General features: G+C 42.9%; 1 protein-coding gene across 1 annotated transcript in view; it reads left to right on the forward strand.

Annotated features, from left to right (window-relative positions):
- Positions 1 to 623: 623 nt before the first annotated feature.
- The window catches only part of LOC306950447 (neuronal acetylcholine receptor subunit alpha-7), a gene marked incomplete at both ends in the record, with an annotated part of 36,760 nt that continues 22,306 nt past the window's right edge, over positions 624 to 15,077 (forward strand). Inside the window, 2 exons of the mRNA XM_079540716.1 lie at positions 624 to 678; positions 1,625 to 1,764. Coding sequence (XP_079396842.1) covers positions 624 to 678; positions 1,625 to 1,764 — 195 coding nt within the window. The remainder of the gene's footprint in view (positions 679 to 1,624; positions 1,765 to 15,077) is intronic.

Raw genomic sequence — 15,077 nt, forward strand, 5'->3', positions numbered from 1 at the left:
CACACTGTTTCCTTGCCGCTGTTTCACTCAGCACGGACAGGTGCTCTCCTGCCCAGGTCACTTGCTGCCGTCGGGGCCGCTTTCCACAACGACAGCTGCCATCGATGGCGCTGCGCGGGAGAAAGACGGAGCCCCCGGGATGAGGAGGGGGTAAGCAGGGAGGGCGGCCCCGGGGATCCGGCTCCCGCCGCTCGCGGCTGCCCGGGCCGTGAGGCAGTGCTGGCTGCCCGCCGTCCCCGGCCCCGCCGCGGTGCCTCCGCCGTTCCCGCTGCGGGCGGCGCGGGCGGGCAGCGCTCGGGGGCAGCCCGGGGCGGGGCGGGGCGGGCTGCCGGGGCCGCGGGCGGGCTTCCACGGGGAGGGGGCTCCCGCTCCGGTCTCTATAACGCCGGAGCTCGCCGCGCCACGCCGCTCCGCCCGCGGTAACCTCCCGCTAGCGGCTCCGCTCCCGTTCCGGCCGGCGCCGAGCACGGCAGGGCGGCCGTACCCCGGCGGCGGGCGGCACCGGGCTCCGCAGGAGCCGGCACCACAGGGAGAGCACCGCGCGGGCGCAGGAGGGGGCCGGACGACGAGAGGTCCGCGGCGGCGACGGAGGCTCCCGGCTCCGCTGCTGCCGGGCTCCCGGAATGGGCCTCCGGGCGCTGATGCTGTGGCTGCTGGCGGCGGCGGGGCTCGTGCGCGGTGAGTGGGGCCGCGGGCACGGCCGGGCGCGGGAGCGGGCGCGGCGGCTGGAGGCACCTCGCTGCGCAGCGGCCCCGCGCTGCCGGGAGCGGACCGGGGAGAGGGACGGAGCGGGGAGATGGCCGGACAAACTCCCCCAGGGCACTGTTGCTGCTTTACAGGGGAAGTTCGGGACCGAAAATGAGAGGAAACTGTCTGGAGTGGGGACAGGAGCGGGCACGTTAGAGGACCTGTTCCTCTCTGACCCAGATTTCCTTTCCTCCCGAAACTGCCTCTGTGCCCGGTCTGCTCTGCTCCATCCGTGCGGAGCTCCTTCTCCCTCCATAGAAAATGGCAGAATAAAGATCCTCCCTGGATTCGATAGGACAGAAATCCCCGAATATTATCACGTACGTTAATGTAGCACCTATCATCCCTGCCAGGGATCCAGTACCCACGCTTTGCTGATAGCTGACTGCACAGAGAACAGAGCAGAGTACTCGCCCGAAGAGTTCTCAGTTCGAAGCAGTCGGGGTGCACGGCTCAGTCCTCGCCAGGAGCCATTTTTCTTCCACTGTCTCGTTGGTGCTCCCTGCCACACCTGTGCTGTGGCCCCCTGGTTATATGTGTGCCAGGACATGTGTGCCAAAATGCACTGCACTGCCTCCTCATCACTCCTCTGCCCGACCAAAGAGTGTGTGTGATGACAAAGGGTCACTGCCATTTCAAGTTTACCGTTGCTGGACAGCCAAGAAAGGAAATCCCCTTTGGGGGTGAGAAGAGTGGTAATGCATTTGGCAAAACATTTTGCCATTGCAACTGATGAACTACATGAATTGTTTTTCCAAGAATGCAGCATTTAAAGTAATAATAGCTACATAATATCTGGTAGGATGAAAAGAACATATGTCTGAGCCTTACTTTCCAATGCAGAATCCTAATGATTTCTCTCTTCCTATGCCCAAAGAGTCCCTGCAAGGAGAGTTCCAAAGGAAGCTGTACAAGGAGCTGCTGAAGAACTACAACCCTCTGGAACGACCAGTTGCGAATGACTCCCAGCCACTCACTGTCTATTTCACTCTCAGCCTCATGCAGATCATGGATGTGGTAAGTCTGTAACCTTACAGGAAACTATTTATTTAAGAAGATGGATTTTTTCCTTTCCCAGAATGGAGATATGTGGTGGGAAAGGAAGCCTGCAAGACTCTGGAAAGCACACGTAATTGAAGATGCAATGCCAAATTTTGCCTTTAAAAAAGGAAAAAAAGAAAAATGTAAATTTAAATTTAACAGTAAAGCTTTTCTACTTCCTTCAGCTCTTGCCACTATTCCCCTACACTCTTACCAGTATTAAATACATAAATGAAACTTTATTATACTTTGCCTTTTGAATCCTTAACTGTATTTAAATCATCAAGTTCAGCCCATGGGGGAATATGCAGCAACAAAGGCAGTGACTGTTGGTGGTTATTGAAGAGCTGCTTATCTGAGAATGGGAGAGCAGTGAGAAGGAAGAGGATGTTCAGTCCAAAATCTAAATTATATTGTTTCTAATCTTCTTTAGACTTTTTAAAGGTTTTTAAATTTTATCTACTTAGTTTTTATCTGCTTTATTTATAGCCACAGTTAGTTGGTGTAGTGATGGACGTTCTTGTGCAGCGCCTGCCAGGCAGGATCTTTTGGTTTCCATTATGAGTAATTTAAGCTTTATTCTGTCACAGCTGCACTGAAGTCAAACTGTACATGTAAGCAAGTTTACAGCACTTAACTGTACTGAATTCAGCCAGCTCTGACCACTAGTAAAGAAGATAATTACTTTAAACTAATAGTTTCTCTCCAGAGTCCATCCTCTTTCTATTAGATGCTTAAAGTCCAAGGCACCACATGATTCAGGAAAATCAGGATGGGATTATTCATGACAAGCAGCCTGCATTCAGTTCCCTTACAGGCTGCTGGTTGCCAAGATCCAGGCATTGTTCATGTAGTATCTAAAGGTCAGCACACATATAGAACTCTACAGCTTTAAATTCTCACAGTTTCTATAAACATTTTTGCAACTTGTAGAGTTATTAGACCTAGGATGAAAACTAGGGAATGTTTTTCAAGTGTGATATTTACTACTTGCTGAAGTGAGAGTAGGTGATTGTAATCAGCGAGTACCACTGAGGCCTGCAGGCAAACACATCACTTATAGCCTGCCTGCAGCAGCTGAGACACTATGTGCAATACCAGCCAGCCAACAGAGCAGTGTGGAGCGTGCTTCTCTGAATGAGGGCAAGAGATGAACGTGTTGCACAGAGCACAACAATTACCAGAGGTGCTGGCAGGCAGGCTCATGCTGGCTACGGCTATGCTGCATGGACACCTGGGAGCCAGCAGTGCACAGCTCGATGGTTATCTGACCCAAACTTGGACATGAGATAAGAGCCTGTACCAGTGGTTCATGCAGTGACAGGAGCATCACATTACCTGTTTGTGGGCACGCTTTTATTGTTAACAATGCTTATTATGGGTGAGCTTAGAGATTCTGAAGGAAGTGGATTTCTTCACATTGAACACTGTAGATGCAGTACTAGGTGAATCTGGACAGCAAGAGTCACAACAGACCAGTAAGCAAGAAAATGAGCAAAAGCACAAAACCAATAAATGGTACTGTGTTAACAAGCGATACATTAATTTCTTGATTCGTGTTCTAATCAGATGCCTTTAGGTCAAAGTAAAAGCAAACAGCGGGATGTGAATGGCAGTGGGTGTTTGAGGCCTGGCAGAGAGCAGCAGGCAAGGCAAGCTGAAGGGAACAGGAAGAAGAGCAGCATGGGACAGACAGTGCGTCAGAGGCCTAAATGCCTGAAAGTTGCTGTTTGGGCTTCTGCTGCAGCTGTTCCTGCTGGCTCACACCTCTCGCCACGTACGGCAGGGAGCATGGGGTTGGGGCAGAAGTATCCTTGAGGCCCCCCAGGCCCCATATGACCTGTCTGTATGGTTTTAGCTCCAGCCCAGCTCGATGCAGCAGGAGGCCCTGTAGAAGCCTTTGCAGGAGCTCCTGCTGGATGGAGTCTCCAGTTGTGGCTGTGCTTTCCTATCTGTCTGGTTTTCATTAGATTTTCATCTTTGGCAGTAATAGGCTAGAATATCAGGAAAGCTTATCCACTTTGAAGGCCTATTCTAACTTAGCACTTAAAACATATTTTGATGTACTCCTGCAGAAATCATGACCATGGTGTTTCAACTGGATCTTACACCAGGATTCAATAAAACCCCATTCCAACTACAAACACACTGCTTAGCACTGCCTTGTCCTGCAGCTCCCTTTGGGGATCAGCCTCCAGCTGCTGGAGGACCTTCTGCTCTGGTACAGGACTGTGAGGTCTGCTTCAAAGGATTCTGTACAACTGTGTGTTCAGGAAACATTTATCCGGTGCTTGGTTTGCTTTGATAGTCAAGAAAAAAACTTGGATGCTTTGGGGTGTCTGCTGTTTGAATTTGTTACTGTTAGCACTGCTAGATACATAAGTTACTCTGAAAATAATGCCTCCTATTTATTTCCAGGGAAACTACAACCAGTACAAAGAGCACAATAATACTGTTTGATAGAGCAAATTCTCAGCTGCCAAACACTCTTGTTCAACATAGGACCACCATTAGCTATGCGTTTTCACCACCAATGAACAAGACCATGCATGCCACACTTGTAAAAAAAAAATCTACACCAGCATCAGTGTCCCACTGTCACTGTCAGCTCTACAGAAATGCACCAACCACCACCTCACTGCGCTCACATCCACTCTTTGGTCTCCATAAATGTTCAACAGATATAGATGAATGTTAATGGGTGCCATTTTTTCCACATGAAGGAATTCAACTGCACCCCTTTGCTTCATCCTAACTTCCGTGTCAGACACCATTCTGTCAGACTGCTCCTCTGCTGCCACCTGTCGCAGCAGCACGTAATGGAATATTGGTGGGAAGGTTCAACTTCTACTGCCATACCACCAATATTTGCCTCTGACATCATGGGCCAACATAATAAAATAGGAGGTATTACTTTTGGAGCAGCTCTGATATCATTCTGTATAGATCTATTTGGCCTGAACACGTTAAACATTTTTTAGAATATTAAACTACCTTGGGAAATGTTTGTTGTGTAGACAAATCCTTCTGCTGCTGACGCAGGTTACAGAAGTCCTCCTCAAATCATTGGTGAAAGAGTCCTGAATGGGATTAGCTGAGCACCCTGGAGACTTCTTCCAAGAATAGAATCTCTACCATAAAGGTTTCCCTTGCAGTTCTACATCTGTTAAAGAATGGGGCTTTCTCTTCCCCATGCTCCTCACACAGGTATAACTGTGTCCTTGTACCGTATGAGGGGATGGCTGTTGGACAGACAAATGGCCAAAGGCCAGCAGATGGTCATCTCCAAAGTTAGAACTTCTGGAGTTGTCCAATTTAATAATAAAAAAGCAGAACTGAAGAGCAAATACCCACAGATCACTGGCCAATCTGGGTACACTCCATGACTGGCAGTCACAGCTAATGCGCTTCAGAAGGAGTTTTTGATCCTCCATGCCTTCCAAAAAAATCCCCTTCATTATCACTAAGAAGCTGCTGTTTTTGTCCTGGCAGTTTAGTTACAGCTCATTCTGCTAGCTATAAATCTGACTGCATTTATTTCTCTGAGATCTGGGATTGACAGGCAAAGAAAGAAACCAACCATGAAGTAAATTAAGCTTCACACTATAAAACAAATGAGTTTTCTTCATTGTCAACAAAAAGCAAACACTGCTGGGAATGACAGCTATTTGCAATAACAATTACTGGTGTAACAAGCTTGAAATAAAACATGTCACATCACGCTATCTTGCAGTTTATATATTCGCTTTAATGGCCTCTCAGCTGATACAAGGTGAACTGAGAGCGAGACCCATCCAGAGCAGTTCTGGAACATGCCCTGCAGAACAGGCTGAATCCCAGATGCTCATGTCTTTACTTTGAGTCTCTGCCATTCTGCTCTGACTTAGCAAAGGGGTAAGAGTACAGTACAGTGTACTTCCCCAGTACAGTGGAGGTTTCCTACCTTACATTTTTAGTTTAACCTTTTTCTTTCAAGAACGAGCAGGTACTTCTACCCTATCCTTGCAGATCTTTTTATTGGTATTGAACATTTATATGCACATGGGTATCAGGACTACAGAATGAGAGAACTGTATCTGTAAATTGCTCCCAACTTAGTTTAGTCAAGTAGAAGACTAAGCTAATGAACTGTCTAGTGCGGATGCAAACAAACATAATGAATTATGTAAGGTATTGCTTACGGGGGGGAAACAGTGGCAGCACATGAAAAATGCAGTTTTGAAACACATTAAAGTAGAGAGCTAGGAAAGTGGGAGTGCTTAGAATGGAGATGGGGCCACATGCATGGTAGGCCAGAGGGACAGCAAAGGAGTTTGGGAGAAAGTCAGAATTTAGGTGCAAGAGGACAGAGGGATGAAGCGGAAAGGCGAATAATGGAAGCTTCTGTGTCAAGTCAAGGGAGAGATCCTAGGTATCTTTCTGTTCACTTTATTCCTATACGCCTAAATAAAAAGCTGGTGCTCTTAAACCTTTGCAAATAACCTTACAATTAAATTGTTCTGAACTGAAAACAAAATGGAGACAGCCAACTGGCTACAAATGCTCTTTAAGGACACTTGAGATATTAGAATATTAGAGGATGAAATAAGTGGCCCCTTGGTTTTTGTAATTATTTGCTTCAATTTTCTTGAAATAAATACCAAGCAGTTTGATAAAATAGAAAAAAATAGCCTACTTCCTGCGTGATTTGCTGAAATCTTGGTTCAAAACTCCTTGGAGGAAAGCAATGTATATCAAACTCATAGGCATAATAAATGTTTCTCTGATCTGAACTGGAAAACGTATGGAAACATCTGACTTAAGAAAACTAATCAAAATTTCAGAACAAGAATAATGGGAAGAAAATCCTAACAGCAAACACTGAGGATATCTGCATTTGTTAGTGGCAGTAAAGGAAGGGGGATTAGTGGATAACTATAGCTGGTCATGGTCACAGTTTCAGCACAGTGTCAAAACAATACAGGACAAGATGCAGAGAAGCTACTTACTTTCTCTGCACCTCAGCTGATGGAAACTCCACTACCTGCACAAAACACTGGTCTATGGCCTCTGCCTTTCACTGCTGGCATAGAGCACAAACCTAGCCTATGCTTTGTAAAAAGCATTCAGTATATGCATTTTTGTGAAACAGATTCCTGAAGTGTGCAGTTTCCACACTGGATACAATTACAACCACCCCTTTCTTCAGCACTGAGTGGAGGCAAGCACCTAACATTCATGCTTTGTCTTCTAATACCCATCTCAGTAATAACATCAGGGAAGATTATTCTAAACATATTGGTTTACAGTGAGCAACTGGAATACACGCAGAAGCGGTGCTGTTCCTGCACAACAAGGACTGGCACAGAAAAACAAATACAATGATTGAGAAGGTATTCATGCTGTGCCTAGAATGACATTTTTCCAAGACATTCATGTTTGTTCTAAGTTAGTGGAGTTAAGAGAAACATCAATGGGAATTCCCTCCCCTGAAGTTAGAATATGAAACCTTAGAAATTAACAATCATACATTTATACTGCAAATCACTGCTCAGAAACAGAAACAAAGTACTGGAATACACTGACTTTCACAGTGATAGTTCAAACTCTGTTTCTATTGCTATTTAGATAAGAAGAAGAATCAAACAGTCTTATTTTAGTTTGAAAGAGACCTCCAGAGGTCATCTAGTCCAAACCCCTGCTCCAAATATGTCTGAATAGATCATGCTACTCAGAAGTGTGTCCAGTCAAGTACTGAACACTTCCAAGGACAGACTCCACAACCTGGGAAACCTGTTTCAGTATCTAGTTGTCTTCAAGGTAAGAACTTTTCCCTAACATCTGATCAGAATTCCCCAACTTCCACCTTGGGAACAATGCTGAAAACTTACTGAAAGAATAAGGCACTCTTCATTCTTCAGCAAAATCAGGCACATTACATGAAGATACTTCTAGTGATGTATATCAGATTGCACGACTACTTGCTGCAAGGTATGCAGTTTGACTTCAGTAAAGCCTTTTGAAATAACATTCTCAGAAAAAAAAAAAAAAAACAAACCTAGGGGGTGAGGCCATGATTGTAGAATGGGTTATAAAATGGCAAAGTGATTGTCAATGGTGCATTGTCCAAATGGTGGGATTTAGATACATGGTGCGATTCCCCAGGAACCCATCTCATCCTTAATTATTTTCATTAATCACCTAGAAGATGAATAAGGAATATTTTTATTAAATTAGCAGATTACTTACATTTGGTAGGGGTTTGCAGAATATTGAGGACAACAGTAGAATTAAACATTGTCTTGTGAAGATAATGGGACTGGCTTGACTTGATTTGATGCACGTTTCCCTATCCCTTTGGCTTACTGTTAATGCTGATGCGATCGAGCTAGATCGTTAACTAGCTAATTAAAGCTTTTACTACACAACAGTTTTCACTTATTTTCCGGTTTGTCCTTCTAAAATTTCTGGTTACAAGAAAGCAGAGTGCTGAATAGTTGTTTGTACCCAGTGAGCAATAGCAGAATCTCAAGAGATATTCTGTTCCTTTAGGCTGTTCGATTCACTTGTGCAGACCAAAGGAAAAAATGAAAACGCAAAAACTTTTTATGTTTATCTGAACTCCGTCAGAGTTTGCTGATCCCACATTGCCCTGCTTACTTGTATGACTTAGATTTATATATTCAAGAGCTTTTGTCCTTGTTTCATTTCACAAAGTCTAAGTGTACAGTTGACTTCAATGACTTTACATCCAGCACTTAGGAAAGCCTGCATAAGAATCTGCAGGCTCAGTAGTTGCAATCAAACACCCTGGACCCACTGGGCAAGATAGTAATGAGAAATATTTTGAAATTTTAAAGAGAAAATTATGCTGACATTCAGAAAAGCAGAACAGGTTCTGTAAAGAAACAGACTATAAAACAAACAGCTCCTCAAAAAAGAAAAAAATAATGAAAGGAAGAAAAAGAAATTTAAATCTGGAAAGGCAAATAAAACAACACATCAACAGGCTCATTGAGAAATTGTGCTAGAGAAGTTCCTAAGCTGTTTATCAAACCTCAGCAGCCTCTTTGTAAACAATGGTTGTGGCAGAAGCTCAACAAATCTGCATTATTCTTTTAATTTTAGCATTCATTTGGGTACATTAGAAAAAGTCTTTTCCAGCATTATTTTCCTCTCCCTTGACAGCTTGGTTTTTATTCCCTCCATGCTGAAAAGAGAAAATATTTTCACTTTCCTCTTGCGGCCATTTGCCATCCTACTGTGATCTCTCTCTTAGAATTTAGAAAAGCAGGATGGCGCTGGAATATGATTTTCAGTATTTTTAATCAGATTAATACCTACTAGAATTGCTGAATGATAACAGAAAACAGAACTTTTCCACACAGAATACGAAGAATAGATCTTCTCAAGTAACAGCCTAAAATATTCTTATTATTAATGTACCAAAACCAGCAGATAACACATCTCCAACCCTGCTGTGGTGAGATACTGATCTGCAAAGAGAAATTGCTGCTGTAGTTTGTGGGATTTTTCTGTTTTTCGTGTGCTTCTAAATTCTTTTATTCAATGTATTTTGGTTCTGATATTTTCTTCATCACCTTTCTTTCACCTAGTCATCTCAGCCAGTGAGCTTAGTACTTAGTTTTCTAGATACATCGGCACAGATGCCCCATTAACCCAAAAAGTGAGCAGATACCTAGTGATAATGTGACTTATGATGAAAGTTTGCATCCCTATGCACACATGGCCTTGCTTACACACTCTATAATCTGCTGCTCACTGACAAAGCCTGTTTAACTGTGCATGTAAAGATGGGAATTTGGTTGATTCTTGCTGGATTTAATTGGCTCTGACTGAAGTGTAAAGGCACAGCGGGGGCAGAATCTGAGCGCTGGACCCATTTGTTTCTGGAAGGCTCCTGGCAGTGCAGTGGGAAGATGCTGTGGGCTGGATGAATTCCTAGATGGAACCCACACCTCAGCAGCACAGCCTCAGCCCTGCTCCTGTAACGTGACCTGTGGGGGTCCTTCAGTTGGCAGAGGAGTGCTGCAGCATGTCCAGGGCTGATGGCAAGGGAAGCCAGGAGCTGCTGCTAGAGCAACCCTTGGAGCACCTGTGTGCAGTCAAGGGCTGGAGTCAAGTACCAGTATGGGTTTAGCATCTTTATTTGCTAGTCCAGGTGGATTATGGCTCTTGAACAATCAAGTATGTGTTATCCTTTCATTACGGTCTGCACAGATACAGTGACTGCTTTTTTTCCTCAGAAAAGCACATACTATAAAAAGTTTTCAGTAATTTGCAAATCAAATAGCACTGACAACAGTAGAACAAAGCATTGCCAATGGAAAGCAAGCAAACACTTTTCTATTTATGAGCAGTATATTAACATAGAAACATTCAAATGTTAATTATTTCAAATTTAGATGATACAGATTTGAATCTTTCTCCAGAACCCCTCACCATGTTTGCTTGAATAGGCTATGGAGCTATTCAACAGACCCAACTGTTCCCAAGCTAAGAAAACTTAAAAGAAATGGAAGGGGGGAGGGGGGGAGGGGGAAGATATAGGAATTAGATGTCACAATGGGTTGGCAGCAGGCAGTGCATAAGCGCAAGCACTTATGTAGAAAAATAAACCTTTTAAATTAATTTGGAGTTTTAAATACCTGAATATTTATTTTTAATGTGCTAACTAATTTATGTTGAATTTTTAATATATTCAACATTACAATTGATTATTTTTCAAGAATAACTAGAAGCCTAAATTCAGATGTAACTTTCATTTATGCTTTTATGCATATGGCTGTTCACTGAAACTAGAGTTTGATTTTGAAGCTGTTAACACCAGCTTCAGCAAGAGCTATCCTGGGATGTGCTAAGAGCATAAGAATAAAGCATTTTATTGGCAGCAACAAAAGAATGAAGTCTCTTGAGTTCATTCCTCCAAAATCATCTAGCAGAAATGTGAAGCCACGTCTAATGGCCTATAAACACATCTCCGCGTTGTGTGTGTGTGTGACTGTTGATTACCATGTGCAAAGTCAGCGGCCCCATGCATGTTTAGTGATATAGCACTGTCTCCTGGGATTGTTCTGGCAAGTTCTTTGTGTTCAGCTGTGAGCATTAAGAGATTTCTGTGGTTGGCAGCCCCACAATTACCCTTGCTGGCTACACAGTTGTGTCAGTTCAGTATTCAAGAGGAAAGAAGCAGGCTTTTTGCACATCAGCACCAAAAGTACTAAATGCAAGAAGAGGACAGTAAAAATAATGAGCACTGCTGAGTTTGGTCAAACTGCTCACTGAGCTCAAGACATTCAGATTAGTATTTTTATGGATTTTGGCATGCTCGCTCCATCTCTGACCGCATCAGGCAGAAATGCTCTTTTCACAGGAGAGAGTTTGCTCTTTTGTGTTGCTGAAAACAGCAGCCTGAAGGACTGTGTAGGTGTTCTGACATTTTGGTCATGATGCTTATTGCATTTGGGAAGAAAGAGACACGCCATTCATTTTCATCAGCATATTCTTCTCAGCCAGCCTCACGGTATCTCAGTATCTTTTTTAGTGATATGAATTCTCAGGGAAGCTTGAAAATAAAGATCCTGTAAAGGAGGACTGTTTCTGTGTGCCTGCATTTCTCCCTTCTTTGCCTAACTACTCTCCCTTTTCATTCTGAATCTGTTGGTAAAGTTCAAGTAACCTCGATAAGGATGAGGACATGAAGATAACTAAGTTCCTACAGACTTCTTGAAAGCACACAGTGGGGTAGAGGATGAAAGGAAATCACTATTTTTTAGTTGCCACAGTGATGTGTCAGTATCCTAGACTGAACAGAGACCCTGAGACATCTAGAGGTAGAGTTATGGTTTATATTACTATTAGAGGACTTCTTTTTAGCTACTTCTTGTATAATTTGCCTACACTTTGAAAGACAGAGATAAGAAAGAATAAGATGTAGTTGAATCCTTTGATATAAGGCTATCCAGGCATTGCTGTTACATCAAGATGTTATAACCTGACCTTTCAACTTCTATATTTTGCAGCTAACCTCTAGGCAAATGAAACTTCAAAGGCTCCCATTCCCTCATTTTAACTGGGAAGGAGGGCTGTGGGAGCTCTTTTATTCCCTCTAAGCCAAGGGAATGCTCTGCACCTTCCAGAAACCAGCATGAATTATGAGCTAGAGTGCCTATTTTTGTCAGACCAGCAATGATAACACCTAGAGCCAATATTTAACGCTAATTCAGGGTTTAGTCTTCTCAATTGGAGTCTGCCATTGAATACAATTGAATCAAGACATATTTGTAAATAAAGTGACACCGTGCAGTTATTACCTTGCATGCTTGCAATAAATGTAACAGGGTTTTTAGCAAATGTAATATATGTAACAATTAAACTGGGGGAAACCAACAGTGAATCGTGGGAATTCTTAAGTTGAAAGAAATTCAACCTCCCTCTCTTCTCTTCAAAAGGTTTTTTTTTCCCCCCCAAGTAAGATGTTCTAAAGCACAACACTAGCTCTGCTGTACTCTGCTTCTTCAATTAGCCTGATCCCTGCTTGTCTTCGCTTTGTCAGATGAATGTGTTCAAATCTAAATACAACCTCTTATTAATAATGATGTACTGAAAAACAAAAATGACTGCTATTACAATCACATCCTCATGGTAACAGAAATGACACATCATGAGGCTGTTAATAATCTCCACTCCTTTTCTGTGAAACCTAGGTAGAAAGAAATCTCAAGCCCTTGTCAGGACAAAACACTATCACCGGCAATGGCAAGCATGACTGCCAAAACTTTTCTGAGATTATAAATGTAATGGAAACCAATTCCCACTCTGTATCCTTCAAGACTGTGGAAAGTGCTTGGGACAGCAGGTTGTGTTGGGAATGTGCCAAAGAATTGCCATGCGTTCTGCCCAGCCAGAGATTTAGGGCACTTCAATAAGCTGTACTCACTACATAACAAATGAAAGAAGGGAGATCAGGAGGGGGTCTCCCTATAGCAAAGTTCTGTTCGTTTCTCATATTATAATAGGAAGTACTTAAGTTAATCATGGAGTGGCCCTTTATTTCAACTCACAGTCCTAAAAACTGTGAAAAGGGGTAGCGGCAGCAACCTGTGCCAGTCTGGGTTATCCCCAGCAAAAACCTCCACTTTCTCCAGTTAGGAGCAATTCTACAGAGACTTCTGACCTGACTATTCCAAGCAAAATTATGTCTGCTCCTGGCTTTGGCTACTCAAGAAGATGGTTATCACTCAAAGATGAAGTCTCAGAGGCTCACAAGGCACCATTTGATATGACTTTAGAGGGTCAATCTCTGAGACTAGTTTGGATTTGTTATTAGGCATAAGCTGATAACATAGACTGAGGTTTTTTTATCCAGGGTCATGGACAAGCTTGCTTTATTTTCCAGCTTGCCTCTCATTCACCGTTTCTTTTAACATGAGAAGCTGGACTACTTTTACATCTCTTACATTCTGAAGCTGATTCTGTTTTTCAAAGCAAATTGAACTCTGTTTTTAAGTCCCACTTAATCATTTTCTTTGTCCTTTTAGTAAATGTTCTAACAGCTGGGCTAACCTACCTGATATTAAGCATTCTGAAGTAAGATAGAAAGTGATTAATGCCATTCTTTCTTGCTAAGTCTAAAATTTCACTAATCATAGCAAACACAGCAGCTGGAAGCTCCCTATGCTTGGGTTGTTCTGGTAGCAGCTTGGAGATATGTTAACAAATGTTCAGGTGTAAAGTCAGCTTTGGGTAGTCAAAAGCCCACTGCTACTGCTAGACAGCTGTCATGGCAGACAGGCTCCTCGTTCACTAAGGAGTCCTACAGATGGGTGGTAGTGTTCTGCCAGTAGATTGAATCATTATCTGTGTTGATGAAATACGTTACTGATGGCTGAACTTCATGTTCTCCTGACTTTGTTTTACCTTTGGTTCACGCCCTTGAGTCAAACAGACTTTGATATCCTGCAGCAAAATGCTGCGTGACAAAATTGCCTCTTTTCAGCCCTCGCATGATGAAATCTTGTATGACAATTATTTGCTCGAGTCACATTCTCAATTTGCTCAAGATGAACTGAAAACTGATTAGCATTTTAGTTTCCAAGAAAGTACTCTCTTCTTTTCCCAGCACAAGAAGATTTTTCTTTCTCACAAAGGCTCTGGAAGTTACTAAAACTAAAAGTTACTAAGAGCTCAATAGAAAAGAAGTTTTCAAGTTTCTCTTTAACTATTCATATTTCATTTTGCCTTAAGATTTTAATTCTTTGATTAAAAGGGCTAAAATAAATTAACGATGAAGAAGTACACAAAGCAAGGAAGACATTTTCAGGTTGGATTTCAGAGATTTAAGTGCAAAATCCATATTAATGTGGTAGGAGATAGTTAGGTAAGCCCTGAGCACTACTGCAATACCTCATCCCTAAAGGTGTGAAAGAGCCTGAGGTTCTGAGTTGGAAGGTGTGAAAGTCAGACTGACAAGTATCATCCTGGCAGTGAAGGTACCTCAGGGCTGAATTTGGCTTTGATGTCCTAAATATCATTAGCAGCATGGAGTGGCTGAGTATAGAATAATGCCTTCCAGGAGGCATTCAGTGCAAACAATCAAATGAAGAGATGATGCAAAGGGAGCTGGCCTGAAGAAAGCACAAGCCCAAGGCACTCAGCCATGCAGAACTGGCACACTGTGCTGAATAGGCTGGGCACTAAAACACCCCACCTTAAACTCCGTTGTTACTATTTGTAAGAGCTGCCATCATTGTTCAGGCAGTGCTCCGTCCCAGTGGTAGGCTGCACAGTACAACACAGAGTCACTTGCTGTCAGAGCTCAGTTTTCATATGGAAATCTCACCGATATGACAAAACTTCTAACACTAAATATGTAAAATGTGTAAATAATGCGCTTAACTTTGAAGTGGTTTTGGGAAAAGTACAGTGAAACAGTAAAAATTTACCTCTAATTCTGACTATCAAATTATTTTGCACTTTCTGCACCCATTTTCAAGGAATCAGAAACATTTTGTGGCCTGTTTCTGCTCTTGTGCTCAGTCATGGAATATTATTTATGCATTGATAATGGCCTTTCTACTGCATTTTTTGCATAATTGGAAGTATGTGCTGTAAGCTGAGCCAAACATTTTTCAATGATAAAGAAGTATATCACTGACTACTAGAGAAAGGAGGGGTAAATGCAGTACTTTTTTATGGTGAAAGGGAAATCAAGTGGGAAAGAAGGATCAAGAATTCAAATCCCTTTCATCTGAAAAATCCTGTATCCTACCTTTTCCTTCACATTGTCT

This window comes from Tetrao urogallus (genome assembly GCF_951394365.1).
Source record: "Tetrao urogallus genome assembly, chromosome: 11".
NCBI lineage: Eukaryota > Metazoa > Chordata > Aves > Galliformes > Phasianidae > Tetrao > Tetrao urogallus.